The 15,526-nt window shown below is 39.4% G+C and overlaps 1 protein-coding gene across 4 annotated transcripts in view; it reads left to right on the forward strand.

Annotated features, from left to right (window-relative positions):
* SH3KBP1 (SH3-domain kinase binding protein 1) overlaps positions 1 to 15,526 on the forward strand; it is a 311,350-nt gene that overhangs the window by 160,927 nt on the left and 134,897 nt on the right. The window contains exon 1 of one of the 4 annotated variants that reach the window (XM_011940197.1): positions 6,156 to 6,408. The exons of 2 other annotated variants lie outside the window; for them this stretch is intronic. In XM_011940197.1, the coding sequence (XP_011795587.1) occupies positions 6,397 to 6,408 (12 nt within the window). In that variant the 5' untranslated portion in view covers positions 6,156 to 6,396. Of the gene's footprint in view, positions 1 to 6,155; positions 6,409 to 6,753; positions 6,980 to 15,526 lie in introns of those variants that run through there. One more of the 4 variants, XM_011940198.1, reaches the window with a different exon arrangement.

Raw genomic sequence — 15,526 nt, forward strand, 5'->3', positions numbered from 1 at the left:
GGCTTTATATAGAATAATGCTGGCTTTTTGGTACCAGCTGATTCCATGTCCTAGCCCTTTAGGCACTACCAGTCTTGGCCGACTTAATTATTGGAAAAAGCAGTCTTTTTTGCCTTGCTGGAAAAGAGATTTCTAAACTTCATGGTTTGCCAGGTTGGTTGTTTACTGGATTCCCTACAGAGAAATCTTTCAAGAAGCTTCTTTCCCACGGTCTTCCTGTCTTAGCTGATTTCCATTAGTGACTTCTGACATCTCTCTCTTGAATTCTGTCTACACTTTCTAAAAGGTGTTGTGTTTGTAACAGTCTCTTTTTCAACTCTTGTCATCTTGAATCTCATTTATAGAATTATAGTCACCCAAGTTAATGCCTTTATGGTATCTACATTGTGGCTTTCACTTGTGACAGATAATTAGAATTAAAATTGTGTATAAATGAGAGTCACTAATCAAGTTTTTAATTAGCCAAATTACAGTAAGAGAATTTAAATATTTTCATATGTATCTCAGGTAGTCTTTTTTGTATTTAATTTTTCTGGGTACATAATAGGTGTATGTATGGGGTACATGAGATGTTTTGATACAGGCATGCACTATGAAATAAGCACATCATGGAGAATGGGGTATCCATCCCTCAAGCATTTATCCTTTGAGTTATAAACAATAAAATTATACTCTAAGTTATTTTAAAATGTACAATTAAGTTATTATTGACTATAGTAATCCTGTTGTGCTACCAAATAGTGGGTCTTATTCATTCTTTCTATTTTTTATGTATCCATTAACCATCCCCACCTTCCACCCAGCCCCCACCCAGGTAGTCTTTTTATCCATTCTAGTAAAAATGTATTAAACTGTATAATCATATAAAGTTAAAACATGTCAATAAAGTGATGATCTTTGTTCCTTAAAAATGAGAGATCTATGTTCTAATCCTTTGAAGACTAGAAATAAGCTCTAGAGACCTCCAGAAGCTAATGAGATATACTCTTTGACTGATTAAACACAAGGGTCAAAACCTTGTTGTGATTATCTGAGACCTAAATGAGCTGTCCCTCATTTTGGTTGAAAAATAAGACGGTGTCTCTTGAGTTGTTGGAAAACCTGTGGTTTTTAATGAGCAGATGGTGTTAAGATGCCCGCTGGTTGCCTGGGTTGAATGAAGTATTTGGGATTTTCAGACATTCTCCATGATGTGCTTATTTCACAGTGCGTGCCTGCATCAAAACATCTCATGTACCCCATAAATACACCTATTATATACCCACAAAAATTAAATAAAAAAAAAATAAAGAAGACTACCTGAGATACATTTTCAGACTTTGGCTTCTTTCTCCTCAGAGTATCTGTTTTGTTTCCTGATCTGGAAAAGTAAGGAAGGAGGAGGGGAGCTGGTAGGGAAAGGGAAACAGAAACAGTGAACCAGTATTACAGGATTATTCTTTGTCATGTTGGGTGCTGCTTTCTGTTTTGTATATGTTTGACGTGAACTTTCTGAAACACTCAGCCTAGTGTATTGTCTAAGAAATATTTAGTTGCAGCCAGATTGTCACCAGGAATCACGTTCCCAGAAGGTTTTCAAATTGCGTTTTTAAGAGTATAGTGGTTGGCCGGGTGCCGTGGCTCACGCCTGTAATCTCAGCACTTTGGAAAGCCGAGGCAGGTGGATCATGAGTTCAGAAGATGGAGACCATCCTGGCTAACATGGTGAAACCCCGTCTCTACTAAAAATACAAAAAATTAGCTAGGTGTGGTGGCATGTGCCTGTAGCCCCAGCTACTCAGGAGGCTGAGGCAGGAGAATTGCTTGAACCCGGGAGGTAGAGGTTGCAATGAGCTGAGATTGTGCCACTGCACTCCAGCCTGGGCGACAGAGTGAGACTCCTTAAAAAAAAAGAAAAAAAAAAAAGTATAGTGGTTATTAAACATGGAGGACAGATAGCCCAGGTTCAAATCTCAACTCTCCCTCTTCCTGGGACAAGTTACTTAACCACTCAGTGCTTTTGATTCCTCATCTGTAAAATTAGAGTAACAAGAGAATATACCCCAGAGGCTTGTTGTGAGGATTAAGTAACATGTAATGGTTAGAGAAGTGCCTGGCACATAGTAATCACTTGATTAATGTTAGTTATTATTGTCCTTATTGTTATTCAAGTTGAAAGAGTACCTATAAATGACAGTACATTTTCCAGGGCTATTTCTTTATTGTTTATTTATTTTTTATTTTATTTTAGTTTTGAGGCAGGGTCTTGCTCTGTCATCCAGGCTGGAGTGCAGTGGCAACCTCTGCCTCCCAGGTTCAAGCAATTCTCTTGCCTCAGCCTCCCAAGTAGCTGGGATTATGGATGTGGGCTACCATGCCCGGCTAACTTTTGTATTTTTAGTAGAGATGGGGTTTCACCATGTTGGCCAGGCTGGTCTTGAACTCCTGACCTCTGGTGATCCACCTGCCTCAGCCTTCCAAAGTGCTGGGATTACAGGCATGAGCCACTGTGCCTGGCCTCTTTAATTTTTTATTATGGCAAATTTCAAACTCCAAGAAGTACAATGGAATTTTGCTATATCTGTGTTAGCTGTTTGTTTCACATCACCAAGTCTTAAATGTCAGCTGCTAGAAAGTAAGTGCCATAATTTGGGACCTTGTCTGTGTTAGTCACCATTTACTGTTCATAAAAATAGTTGTTAAATGATAGTTGGCCCTCAGTAAATATTTGTGGACTGGATGAATGAAGATAGTGTTTTGTGCTAATCCAATTCTGGTTGGGATCTGCTTGCGGTCTAACTCAGATTCACTCTTCCATTTGTTCATTAATTCACTCATTCATTCATTCATTCACTGAAGCTTTATTGAATGCCTTTTATGAATCAGCAGTGTGAAGCTTTATTGAATGCCTTTTATGGATTAGCAGTGGTAGCTCTGGGATTTCTATGTAAATGAACAAAGGGGTGGCAATCCATTTGGAAAGGGATTGGCCAAATGGCATGTCTAGATGTTTTATTTGCATAGTAAGTGCAGTTTTTTTACCTGACAGGTTATTTATTTGGGGTGGAGTAGGTCTGGTGTGGTTCATCTGAATGGAGTTAACACCTCCTGCCCTAAGTCATACCTTGGATCAGCTGTCATATACAGGCTTCTCATTTAATGCTTTGCGTTGTCCCTACATTGGAGAGAAGGGGGTATGTATAAAAGTCATAATGTAAGGGGAAAGACTAGCAGAGGCATGTCCAAAGCATCAATGAGAATAGAAAGGAAGAAACTACTAACTTTCCTCCAGGTCAAGAAGGAAGGGATGGGGTATCCTGGGTCTCTTTTTAAGGAAAGTGGTATATGAGCAAGGTGTTAAAAGATGTTGGGAATTCGTGGTACTAGCAGTGTGTGTGTGAACAAGGAGAGAGCATGAGTATATTGAAGGAAGAGGTGGGTTAGGCTGGGGTGCAGGGGCCGTGGTGGTGGTAGTGGAGGAAGTGGGCAGCTGAAGGGGAGGCGGTGCCTCTTCCTGCAGGGCTCTGCCAGCCCACTCACAAGCTGCCCTTCTTCTGGGTGGGCGGGCAAGTTGGTGAAGGAGTTCAGTTGGGCAGCAGCATGATCAGATTTATACTTTAGAGAGATAACTGGGGAGGTGCTGAGGAATGTGAACTGGAGATGGGAGAGGAAGTAGCTGGGAGACTTGCCAGCCCCGGGGCTCCGTGGTTGATGACTAATTGGCCAAGCACCAGGAACTTCTAGTAGCTCTTGGAAAGGGGCAGATGGGCCCACCTCATGCACACTCTTTAAGCTGGATCGCCGTTGCCTGGGTTGGCAGCAACACTGACAGAAGAGCCAAGTTTCCTTTCAAAGAAAATTCTTTTGTGTATTTTGGGAATGAAAAAGCCAGAAGTCAGCATTCTACTATCTTCATTAATAGATAGGCTAAGAAGATAGAGACAATTTTTAAATTTTAAGTTGAGAGGGCCTTGTTAAATAGATTTACATGATATACACATGGGCATAAACATGTATGACTATAAGTCACAGATATTTATTGTGATTGTTTATTTATATATACCTTTACATTCAGCAGGTTTACCTTTCTAATTAGTTTTTTAATCAACTTTTAATTTTAGAGTAGTTTTAGATTTATGGAAAAGTTGTGAAGATAATAGAGTTCCTACATACCTTACACCCAGCTTCCTCTTTTGTTAACATCTTGCATTAACATGGTACATTTCATATTATCTTTTTTTTTTTTTTTTGAGACAGAGTCTTGCTCTGTCGCCCAGGCTGGAGTGCAGTGGCGCAATCTCGGCTCACTGCAACCTCCGCTCCCGCCCCCCCGATTCAAGCAATTCTCCTGCCTCAGCCTTCTGAGTAGCTGGGATTACAGGCACCCGCCGCCACGTCTGGATAATTTTTGTATTTTTAGTAGAGATGGGTTTTCACCATGTTGACCAGGCTGGTCTTGAACTCCTCAGCTCAAGTAATCCACCCACCTTGGCCTCCCAAAGTGCTAGGATTACAGGCGTGAGCCACCATACCTGGCCCATATTATCATTATTGACTAACATCCATGCTTTATTCAGATGTCCTTAGTTTTTATCCAGTGTACTTTTTCTGTTCCAGGATCCCATCTAAAATACCACATTCAGATTTCTCATCTTGTTAGGCTTTAACAATTTTCCAGACTTTCTTTATTTTTGATGACCTTGGCAATTTTCAGTTTTGTAGAATGTCCTTAAATAAGCATTTGTCTGAAGTTTTTCTCATGAGTAGATTGGAGTTGTGGGTTTTTGGGAGGAAGACCACAGAGGTGAAGTGCTCTCATTACACCATATTAATTCCATACTTATTGCTGTAGATGTTAACCTTAGTCACCTTGGCTGACGTAGGTGTTAGTCAGGTTTCTCCACTAGAAAGTTCTGTTTTTTTCCCTCTTTCCATATTTGACTCTTTGGAAAAAGGGTACTCTGTGCCCCTCCCACTTAAAGAGTGGGGAGTTTCACTCTACCTCCTTGAGGGAGGAGTATCTGGAGAAATGATTTGGAATCCTTCTTCACAGGAGATTTGTTTATTCTCCTCCATCCTAGTTGGGTTTTGATAAGGTAATTTTTTATCTGTCCTCTGAATTCCAAATGCTAATTCTGTAGCAATTGTATTATATTTGTCATTTACCAACTAGTGACATCACCTACATTTGTGTGTGTGTGTGTGTGTGATAAGTAAACAGATTTATGTCTTATTTACCCAAGGAGATTGTAAATTTCTTGAGTACTGGGACAGCATCTTATGTAAAGCCCCTTACAGAGTTGGATACAGTGTAGGCAGTTAATAAATATTAAGCAAATAGTTTTTAAATTAGTTTAATTAAAAATTTAAATATTGACCATAATTAACTGAAACAGGTCATCAAAGTCTGAGTATATGAGAAATGTGGTAAGATAAGGATACTATTTACTTGGCATCCTGATTTGTGAAATTATCCTGAACTTGTAATTGTGGCTAATATGATATTTACTGTGTGCCAAGCACTTTTGTAAGTACTTTACATATATTATTTAATCTTCCAGACAGCCCTATCGGTTGGTGCCGTTATCCCCATTTTATAGATAAGGAAACTGAGATGAACAAAGTTTGAATAAGTTGTTCAGGATCACAAAGCCAGGAAGTAGCTCAACTGGGATTTTGATCTCAAACACTCTGGCTCCAGAGTTTTGAACACTTAACCACTGCACTCTAGATTGATTGAAGTGGCGATTAAAATGGTATCTCTTTTGGGGGAAAGAACAAGATTGTGATTTAAATATTTCATTCCAGCCCGTTAGGATACTCCTGATGACATGGCAGCAATCTTGCTATATTTTTCCTAGGGGAAGTATTTCCATAAAGCCACGGCTGTTTTTCCTTCTTCAGTTTGTGTGTGTGTGTGTGTAATCTTTGTGTAATGCAACTGATTATATTTGCTTAAAATACAGGCATGTTCATGATTGATATGTCATATACAGACTATATTCTAGATATCCCTCTCTCTCTAGCCGTATGATCTGTTGAAAGATAGTGGGCTTTTTATTTCTTCTCTGGCATTTTTAAACAGAAGTGATCACTAGGTCTTGCCAAATAAACACTCCCTCAGTGTGTTCCTTGTCCAAATGGTCACACCTGGGGGCCCCAGAAGGGAGCCCAGATTGTAGCAGCAACATAGGCAAGGGAGGAGGACTTCTCGCGAAGCCACCCAAGCCATGAATCGGCCCTGGCTTCCTGAACCATAAACAAATGCGAGCTTTGTTCTCCCCATTCCTCGTTTGGTCCCAAGTATGACTCAGGGTTAGGCTGGGTCCTGAGGCTCAGTGCTGTTGGAAGGAAGTGGGAGGATTCCAGGGGAGTTCTGGGACCTTTTCAAACTGAAGAGAGGAGGCTGGCTGCATCATGGGAGAAGAGGTATTCCTTTTTTTTTTCTTTTTTTCTTTTTCTTTTCTTTTTTGCTTTTAGAGTTGTAATAAATCCACTTAACCTGTATCTTATCTGTATATAACATTTTGTAGCAGGACTGGGTAATGGGTTTGCATTAGTGGGTTGAAACAATGTGTGTGCCAGCTAGGATCCCACAGAGGGGAGCTATGGATAAGCTGAGGAGGAACCTATCGAGTATAGGGATTATTTACTAAAGCTGGATGTTACTCTGGAGCTATTTAGCTGTTTTAATCCCTCCTGCTTTGGTCAATTTGGCCATTAATTTTTACAGATGTTTCCAATCTCTCTGTGTCTTGGGTTTTCATGTGCTCATATTGCAGAGAGAAATTTAGATGGGCAGTTTGCACAAGCAGTAACTGTTACACCATGTCACAGAGATGTTTAGCAATTACAGATGTTTGTGCAGTAAACAAATCCAGCTTGCTTTTCAGGTTAGCTTAGGAGAGAAGGGTATGTCCATGCAGAGCAAGCCAGCTGTGGGACGTTTCACTCTTGAGGGGCACCGACATTTGGAGTTTTCTTTGTGAGTGGAGCAGCTGTGAGTAGTGGCTTCTGGGTGCTGTTGAACTGCTTTTTTATGATCGAGGTAAAGATATTTGGCTAGTTTGTAGTGCTGGGCATTTCTAGGTATGTACTCATGTATAGAGAAAAATTAAGACACTAAATTATTTTGATTTTCTAAAAGTTTGCTAGAAATAAGTGGTCTTGTTTTTCTCTGTGAGTTGTTCATATTTGTCTACCTAAAAGCAGAAGTCTGTCATTTTCCAAACACAAAATTCCCTAAATAAACCACAGGATAAGTAAGGCTTACTGTGTGTCATATGTCTTGCATATCCCTGTCTCTCATTGAAAAAAATTTTTAAGGGGGGAATTGATGAGGTCTATAAAATATGTCCCTTTATGTCTTTTTCTGTTAGCTTTAACTTATACTATTTTCAAAATTACAAAAAAAAAAAAAATAGCGTGGCGAAAAGGAAACACATTGTTTTAACTTATCATTTTAAGAGTAGGGGAACTTCTTGAAAGGTTTTTAAATGGCATCTGTTGCTTGCCTAGAAAGGAGGACAGAGGCAGATATATGAGGAGAGTGCTGTTAGGGGTTGGCTAGAATAAAAATATATTCGTAGGCAATGACTTGACAGGATTTTCCTAGGGAAAGATAGCTTATGTTTGCTGATCTTATGCTGGATGTCTTTGTTCTGAGTTCTGATGAGTAGAAATCTGAATGAGGTATTTATATGCAAAATTAAGATGGTGAATCTTCCTTGGGGAAATGAGTGAAAGCATGATTGATTGTAAGGTGTGAAAAACATGGAAAACTCTCAGCAGCTAGGGCCTGGAGATGGAAGAGGAATGGTAGCCCTTGGGGGGCCTGACAGGTTTTGCCTTGGCCACATGATGTGTGAGCTACTTGTTGCACTGGTGAGTGCTCCCTGAACCCTTTGCTTGTTTGTTTCTCAAAATGGAAATAGCTCTGTTACTTCTCTCATTACAAGAGCTCTTTGTAATAATAATAATAATAATAATAATAATAATAATAATTCTTCAAAGTTGAAGACTACAAAGAAATAAAATAGAAATCACCCTCAGCCAGCTGCAGTGGCTCATGCTTGTAATCCCAGCACTTTGGGAGGCTGAGGCAGTTGGATCACTTGAGGTCAGGAGTTTGAGACTAGCCTTGGCAACATGGCAAAACCCTGTCTCTACGAAAAATACAAAAATTAGCTGGGTGTGGTGGCATGCACACCTGTAGTCCCAGCTACTTGGGAGGCTGAGGTGGGGGAATCACCTGAGCCTGGGAGGTTGAAGCTGCAGTGAGCTGAGATTGTGTCACTGCACTCCAGCCTGGGTGACAGAGTGAGACCCTGTGTCAAAAAAAAAAAAAAAAAAAAAAAAAAAAAAATTACCCACAATCCTATCATTCAGGAACAACCATAGTTAACATTTTATATGTATCCTTCCAGACTTTTTTTTTTTGAAAGAGTCTCACCCTGTCACCCAGGCTGGAGTACAGTGGTGTAATCTCGGCTCACTGCAACTTCCACCTCCCAGGTTCAAGCGATTCTGCTGCCTCAGCCTCCTGAGTAGCTGGGACTACAGGTGCCCGCCACCATGCCCGGCTAATTTTTGTATTTTTAGTAGAGACAGAGTTTCACCATGTTGGCCAGGCTCGTCTCGAACTCCTGACCTCAGATGATCCATCCACCTTGGCCTCCCAAAGTGCTGGGATTACAGGTATGAGCCACCACACCCGACCTCTTCCAGACCTTTTTTTGAGCCTGAATATGCATGCAGTACACACATCACTCTTCATTCAATAATGAAGTCATATCAAATGTTGCCTGTTTTTAAAAACTTAATGTACTGTGGGACCCCTTTTTCTGTCAGATAGCCTCATGATTTCCCTAGGGTCTCTGTCCCTTGTAGAGATGCAGCACCATTTGTTGAAGCAATCTCCCAAGGATAACTATTTAAGTTGCTCCCCCATTTTTAACATTAAAGACAACCTTCTTGTATATCCATCATTGTTTCTTCCCTGATTATTTCCTTAGGCTGAATTTTTAAGAGAGGAATTTCTAGGTTAAAGGTCAACTTAATTCTGGCTAGTTTTGTTTTTAATGAAAATAATTCAAGTATGTGGTTAAAAAAAAAAAAAAAGAAATCCCAACAGAACAAAAGTAAGACTTTCTGAATCCTATACACTTAACTTTACTTCCTGGTGGAAATCACGGTAAAAGTATAAGCACTCTTGCAGATATGTGGAATTGGTTTTTTATTGTTGTAAAATAATATAACATCATAAATTTTACTACCTTTGCCATTTTATGCTTTGTTTTGTTTTTTGAGACAGAGTCTCACTCTGTCACCCAGTCTGGAGTGCAGTGGTGTGATCACAGCTCACTGCAGTCTTGACCTCCTGGGCTCAAGTGATCCTCCTGCCTCAGCCTCCCGAGTAGCTGGGAGTACAGACATGAGCCACCATGCCTAACTGACTTTTTTATTTCTTTTTTCTTTTTTCTTTGAGATGGAGTCTCTCTCTGTCGCTCAGGCTGGAGTACAGTGGCGTGTTCTTGGCTCGCTGCAAGAAGCTGCGCCCCCCGGGTTCACGCCATTCTCCTGCCTCAGCCTCCCGAGTAGCTGGGTCTACAGGCGCCCACCACCATGCCTGGCTAATTTTTTGTATTTTTAGTGGAGACGGGATTTCACCGTGTTAGCCAGGATGGTTTTGATCTCCTGACCTCGTAATCCGCCCGCCTCGGCCTCTCAAAGTGCTGGGATTACAGGCGTGAGCCACTGTGCCTGGCCTTTTTATTCCTTTTGTAGAGACAGGGTCTTACTATGTTGCCCCCAGACTGGTTTTGAACTCCTAGCCTCAAAGGTTTCTCTCACCTCAGCCTTCCAAAGTGCTGGGATTACAGGCATGAGCCACTGTGCCTAGCCACCTTAACCATTTTTAAGTGTGTAGTTCAGTGATATTAAGTACATTCATATATTTGTGTAACCATCATCACTATCCATCTCCAGAACTTTTTCATCTTGCCAAAATGAAACTCTGTACCCATTAAACAGTAACCTCCTATGCCTCCTATCCCTGACTTCTGGCAGCCACCTTTCTTCTTTCTGTCTCTATGAATTTGACTAGGTACTTCACATATGTGGAATCATGGGATATTTGTCCTTTTATGACTGACTTATTTCACTTAGCATGATGTCTTCAAAGTTCATCCATGTTGTGGCACATATCAGAATTTCTTTTCTTTTTAAGGCTGAGTGTTATTTCATTCTGTGGATATAATTCATTTTGTTTATCCATTCATCTGTTGATGGACATTTGGGTTTTTTCTATCTTTTGGCTATTGTGAATAATGCTACAATCTTCATTGGCATACCAATATTTGTTTGAGTTCTTGCTTTCAGTTATTTTAGATATGTCTCCAGAAGTAGAATTGCTGAATCATATGGGAACTCCGATTTATATTTTTTTGGGGAACTGCTCTACTGTTTTCTACAGTGGCTGCATTGTTTTACATTCCCACCAGCAATGCATGAGAGTTCCAGTTTCTCCATGTCCTCACCAACACTTGTTATTTTCTGGTTTTTTTTCTTCTTGTAGCCATCCTAATGGATGTGAAGTGGTATCTCATTGCAATTAGAGTTGGTGTTCGTGTTGCCTGTCACTAAGGGGGAAGGAAATTATTATTATTCTCATCTTGAAATGATGAGTTGGGAAACAGTCTTAGAATCACCATTAACTAGCTGATCAGTCATGTAATCTGAAGAGACTACAAATTGCTTAAAGGAAGAACACAGCCCCACTGTTCACACAGCCTCAAGGAAAAAAATGAGTGGAGTGCCCAGGTAGTTACTTGGTTTCAGAGGTTTAATGGTGACCAGGATTGCTGCTTTTCATGTTGCCCCATCCACTTACCTGAATCTATAGTCAAAGGTTTACTGGAGAGTGGATTTAAAACAGTTATTTTGAAAAAAAGATGAATTTATCTTTTGTGCAACTGTTATTAATAATTCTAAGTGATGGTATCTGATTCATCTTACGTAGTGGATAAAGCTAGTTTTGTGATTGATATTTTTTTTTTCCTCTTCACCTTGTACTCTGGAATTCCTTAGGGGTAGAAAATGAAAGTCCGTGTTTTACAAATTATTTGCTGAATCGTTTATTTAATAATTCAATTGGTAGCCTTTAGTGGAGTGTACTAAAGTCTAAGTATTTAATTGTGACCCTCTTTTGTTCTTTACTTGTATTAATAATTTTTTTCATAATATTTATATCCTGAAGTATGCAGATGCATTTGGTTCCTGAAATCCAAGGTTTTAAAAATTTGAGTGGCTATTAAAACTATCATGTCTTTGTAAATAGCTGTCTTTTTCTCTCTGATATTCTCACTAGTTGTAAAATGATATTCTAGCCAACTGGGTTTCAGTGGAATGGAATGAGTTTAATGCTATATAAAAACTGGCAACTTTAAAAGAAGCTATCCAGCTTACTTTGACTGCATGGTGATGTGTCTTTTCTTACATTTAAAGAATTTAGATCACAGAGATCAGTCAGTCAGCAGCCTGTTTTGTACTTCTCTGTGGCATTGGAGGCCGTTTAAAAGCTACAGGATGACAGCCTTATTCCCAGCTCAGGCTCTTAATGTTGGAGGCTAGATCCCAAATAAATGTATAGCCACAAATGCTCTAGAAACAAATTGAAACATCACAATAAACCTCTAATAGATATTACACCTCTAATAGATATTTTTTTCTCTCTCTAAACCCGGGCTGTAAGATGAGCAATTCACAAAATAAAAGTGTGCTGGAATTGCCTCTAAAAGACACTTCTTTATCAAAAGGCCATCCTCAAGCCATTTTACGAATGCCCTGTGACTCAGAAGTGTCACCTCAATTAAAGTTGTCCTTGAACTCTTAGGAATCAAATAGGCATGGTTTGGTAAAGTGAAGGCAGAAAGTTGAGGTCTGTATCACTCAGAAGTTGTATTTCTGTTTTGTCATTTAAAATGAGGAAAGTAGAAATGATAAAGATGGATTTACTGCCTCATTTTCTTTTTCTTCTTTTACTTGCTAAGATTTTTCACCCACCAGTGACTTTAATTTATTTTGCTCCATTTGTTTTGGTAACATCTGCTCAATCTGTTCTTTTTATTTTGAATTCTTAGTTGGGTTCTCATTTTCTCTCTCTATTAAAAGCAGCTTTTCTGGAACTTCTTGGGTACGTTTTCTAGACTATTCACAAAGTCGATAACAAGAGGAGTAATTATGTAAAAAGTGTCAATATTTTTAGATCCTAGAGTGGTCCAAAACTGTCCTCTTGATGTAGTGCTTAGCATTGTCTAGTTACTACATTGGAAGAACAAAATGCCTTGTATATTTTACGTGTCTAATCATGTATTTATTTTGCCTCAAACCCTGTTACTCCCTTTACATTCAGGCATTGTTAGAAGCAGAGAAAGTAGACGTACAATACTGTTGTTTTTTTCAATTCAGAAGAAGCTAAAACATTATGAAGCTGGTAACTCTATGCCCACACATGGAAATAATCTGCCTGAGCAATTCCTGTCACAATATCAATTTGCAATAGAGGTGAGCAGAATGTAATTCATAGACAACCTTGCTGTACTTTCCAGTGAAGGGTTTTAGGATCTCTGACATTTTGGTATGATTTTTGTATGCAGTGCCCAAGATTTCAAGCAACTCTAGGTTTCTATGATCTTTAGTCATAGGTCATTTGGCAGGAGAGGAGAAAAGTGGTCTGGATAAGAGATGAAAAGGGGTCTTGAGAAAATTAATGAGAGGCTGAAAGAGATACAGCTAGGTCAGGGAGTGATCACTAAGTTTCCAAGTAATAAAATTTGTTCTGTGGGGCCGCAGAGCAGCAGTGTGTTTGTGCGTAGCCCAACCCTGACTTTTCTGTATCAGTTGAAGATTGGGAGTTGATCATCTTGGCATGAAATTGAGTGGCTAGAAAGAAGTAGGGGTAGTATCCTAGGAGGTGATGACATAAGGCAGTGATGATGGTTAAGAAATTAGAAATCAGAAGTGGTAGAGAAACCACTCTCTACTGCACAAAGTGGTCATTGCAGTAGAGAGAGATGAGTAAACGGAGTCCATGAGGAAATATATTATGTAGGATTTGACAGTTAACTGTTCTCTGGTCTCTCTGGTGACTGAGGGAGAGGAGCCCCATTGATTGATTGATTGAGAGAGGGTCTTGCTCTGTTGCCCAGGTTAGTGTCCAGTGACATGATCATGGCTCATTGCAGCCTCCTCGACCTCCCAGGCTTAAGCAATCCTCCTGCCTCAGCCTCCTGTGTAGCTGGGACTACAGGTGTGCACCACCATGCCCAGCTAATTTTTAAATTTTTTGCAGAGGTGAGTTTTTACCACATTGTTCAGGCTAGTCTTGAACTCCTGGTGTCAAGTGATCCTCTTGCCTTGGCTTCCCAAAATGCTAGGATTACAGGCGTGAGCCACTGTGCCCAGCAGGGCACAATTTAACTTGAAGCATGGTAATCAGGTTGGAAATAATGGAGAAGTAGCCAGTAATGAGGGTTGATAAACTATTCATTGTCCTATGGGGGTGAGTGTTTGGAAATCTGTTACTGAAAGTCCCTATAAATTTGGGTAGATAACCAACCGAAACCTTTATGTCTGAACTAGATAAAATGTAATATCTCAGGAGTAGGGAATGTGTTGTCAGTTCCAACAGTACTGTTCCTGGTCTTTGTCTTCCTTTGTCACCATGTTCCATGAATCTGTATTGTGTTTTCTCTGTGCAGAGCCTATAGCAGGTCTTTGTGGAAGGCACAAAGAAGAATTGCTGCTCTCCGGAACTTATAAGTGGAGAACATTGAAAGGAACATTCTCCATTGTAATAGAAAAGGACAAGGAATTTCTCAAGACCAGAAAAATGTATCAATTGGGATATTTTACTGTGCACATTGTCTTCCCTACTCTTCCTAAAAAAAACCAAAATATCCCTCTTAAAAAATAACATAACCGCAAAAAGCACCATTTAAGAAGCACATGATTAAAATAGGTGATTTCATGTTTTTGTGGCTTGGTGCCTTTGTGTGTATTACAGAGAAAGCAGAAAATAATGGGGAAATATTTTAGTACAGGAAGATGAGAACATGCAAAATGAATAATGAAAGACTTACCATTTATTCAGATAATGAGGATTTAATTTGCCTAAAACTCAGGTATCTTAAAAGAGAACTTACAACCTTAAGACTCCTGTTCCTCCCAAGACTTGCTATTAAACTGAAGTTAAAATGAATGAAAGAATGAATGAATATGAATGACTGCCAAGTACAGACTATATTGACCTTTTGCTTCACCAGACCAGAATTTACTCTACAAAAAGGTTCATCTTAACTGCATTTACTGAATCTGTCCCCACCCCAAACTTGAATCCCATTTAAAAAAAAAAGTCAGTCATGGTTTTTGAAGTCAGCAAAATCAAAGTATGTTCATGTTAAGTGGAGATGCTTGTCAAATAGCTGAGAAATGAAAGTATCTGTGAAATCTGTATAATTTTAAAATTATGATATACTTAATGTAAATAGTTCTAAGAGTAACAGAAAAAAAAATGGAACCTCAAAATTTGGGGAGCCTAGTTTTCATCACACTTGTTTTTTCTCCCATTTGAGAAACTGTAATTACTTTGATTTGTGTTTCAAAAGAATTTTTACTTACGAAGAACTAGAGAACTGCTAGAAAACTGAACAATTAAGCTATGGATCCTATGCAAATAGGTGACAACCTTTAAATCAATACTTCTTCAAATACTGGGAAATGAGGAATCTGTAAGCATTATCCTTGAGCATATATGAAAAACATTACGAAGTGAAGTTAACTCTTTTTTTCAGTCCCTTACAGATGTATGAATAAGGAATTCATGGGTTTAATTAGAAGACCAGGAAATATGTTTTTGAGTTTGAAAACATTTGATACAATGTCTCAATACTTTATTTGGATCAGCATGCATTGGAAATTACTTTACATCGTCTACTTAGTCACGAAGATATTAACTGTAAAAAACTATAAGTAAAGGGTGATGATAAATGGCAGGGAATATTCTATATGGGTGGTGTCTTTCGAATTACCGTCATGACTCATTTTACATCTGATGTTCTTAACGTCCTTACTAATAACTTGGAAAAGAAAATATAATGACACACGAATGAAAGCTGCATGTGATTTCTAGTTGGGAGATGTTGCAAACCAAATCAGACCTTATGGAAAGACATCAATAATGTGGAGGGGTAGAACATCATTTTTCACTACCTCAGTGTATGCTATTTTCTTAGAACTTTATTTTTTCTGGCCAGGCACAGTTGCTCACGTCTGTAATCCCAGCACTTTGGGAGGCCAAGGCAGGTTGATCACCTGAGGTCAGGAGTTCAAGACCAGACTGGTCAACATGGTGAAACCCTGTCTCTACTAAAAATACAAAAATTAGCTGGGCATGGTGGCACACGCCTGTAATCCCAGCTACTCAGGAGGCTGAGGCATGAGAATCGTTTGAACCCGGGAGGCAGAGGTTGCAGTGAGCCGAGATCGC

The sequence above is a fragment of the Colobus angolensis genome, unplaced genomic scaffold, assembly GCF_000951035.1.
Source record: "Colobus angolensis palliatus isolate OR3802 unplaced genomic scaffold, Cang.pa_1.0 Scaffold188, whole genome shotgun sequence".
Classification (NCBI taxonomy): Eukaryota; Metazoa; Chordata; class Mammalia; order Primates; family Cercopithecidae; genus Colobus; species Colobus angolensis.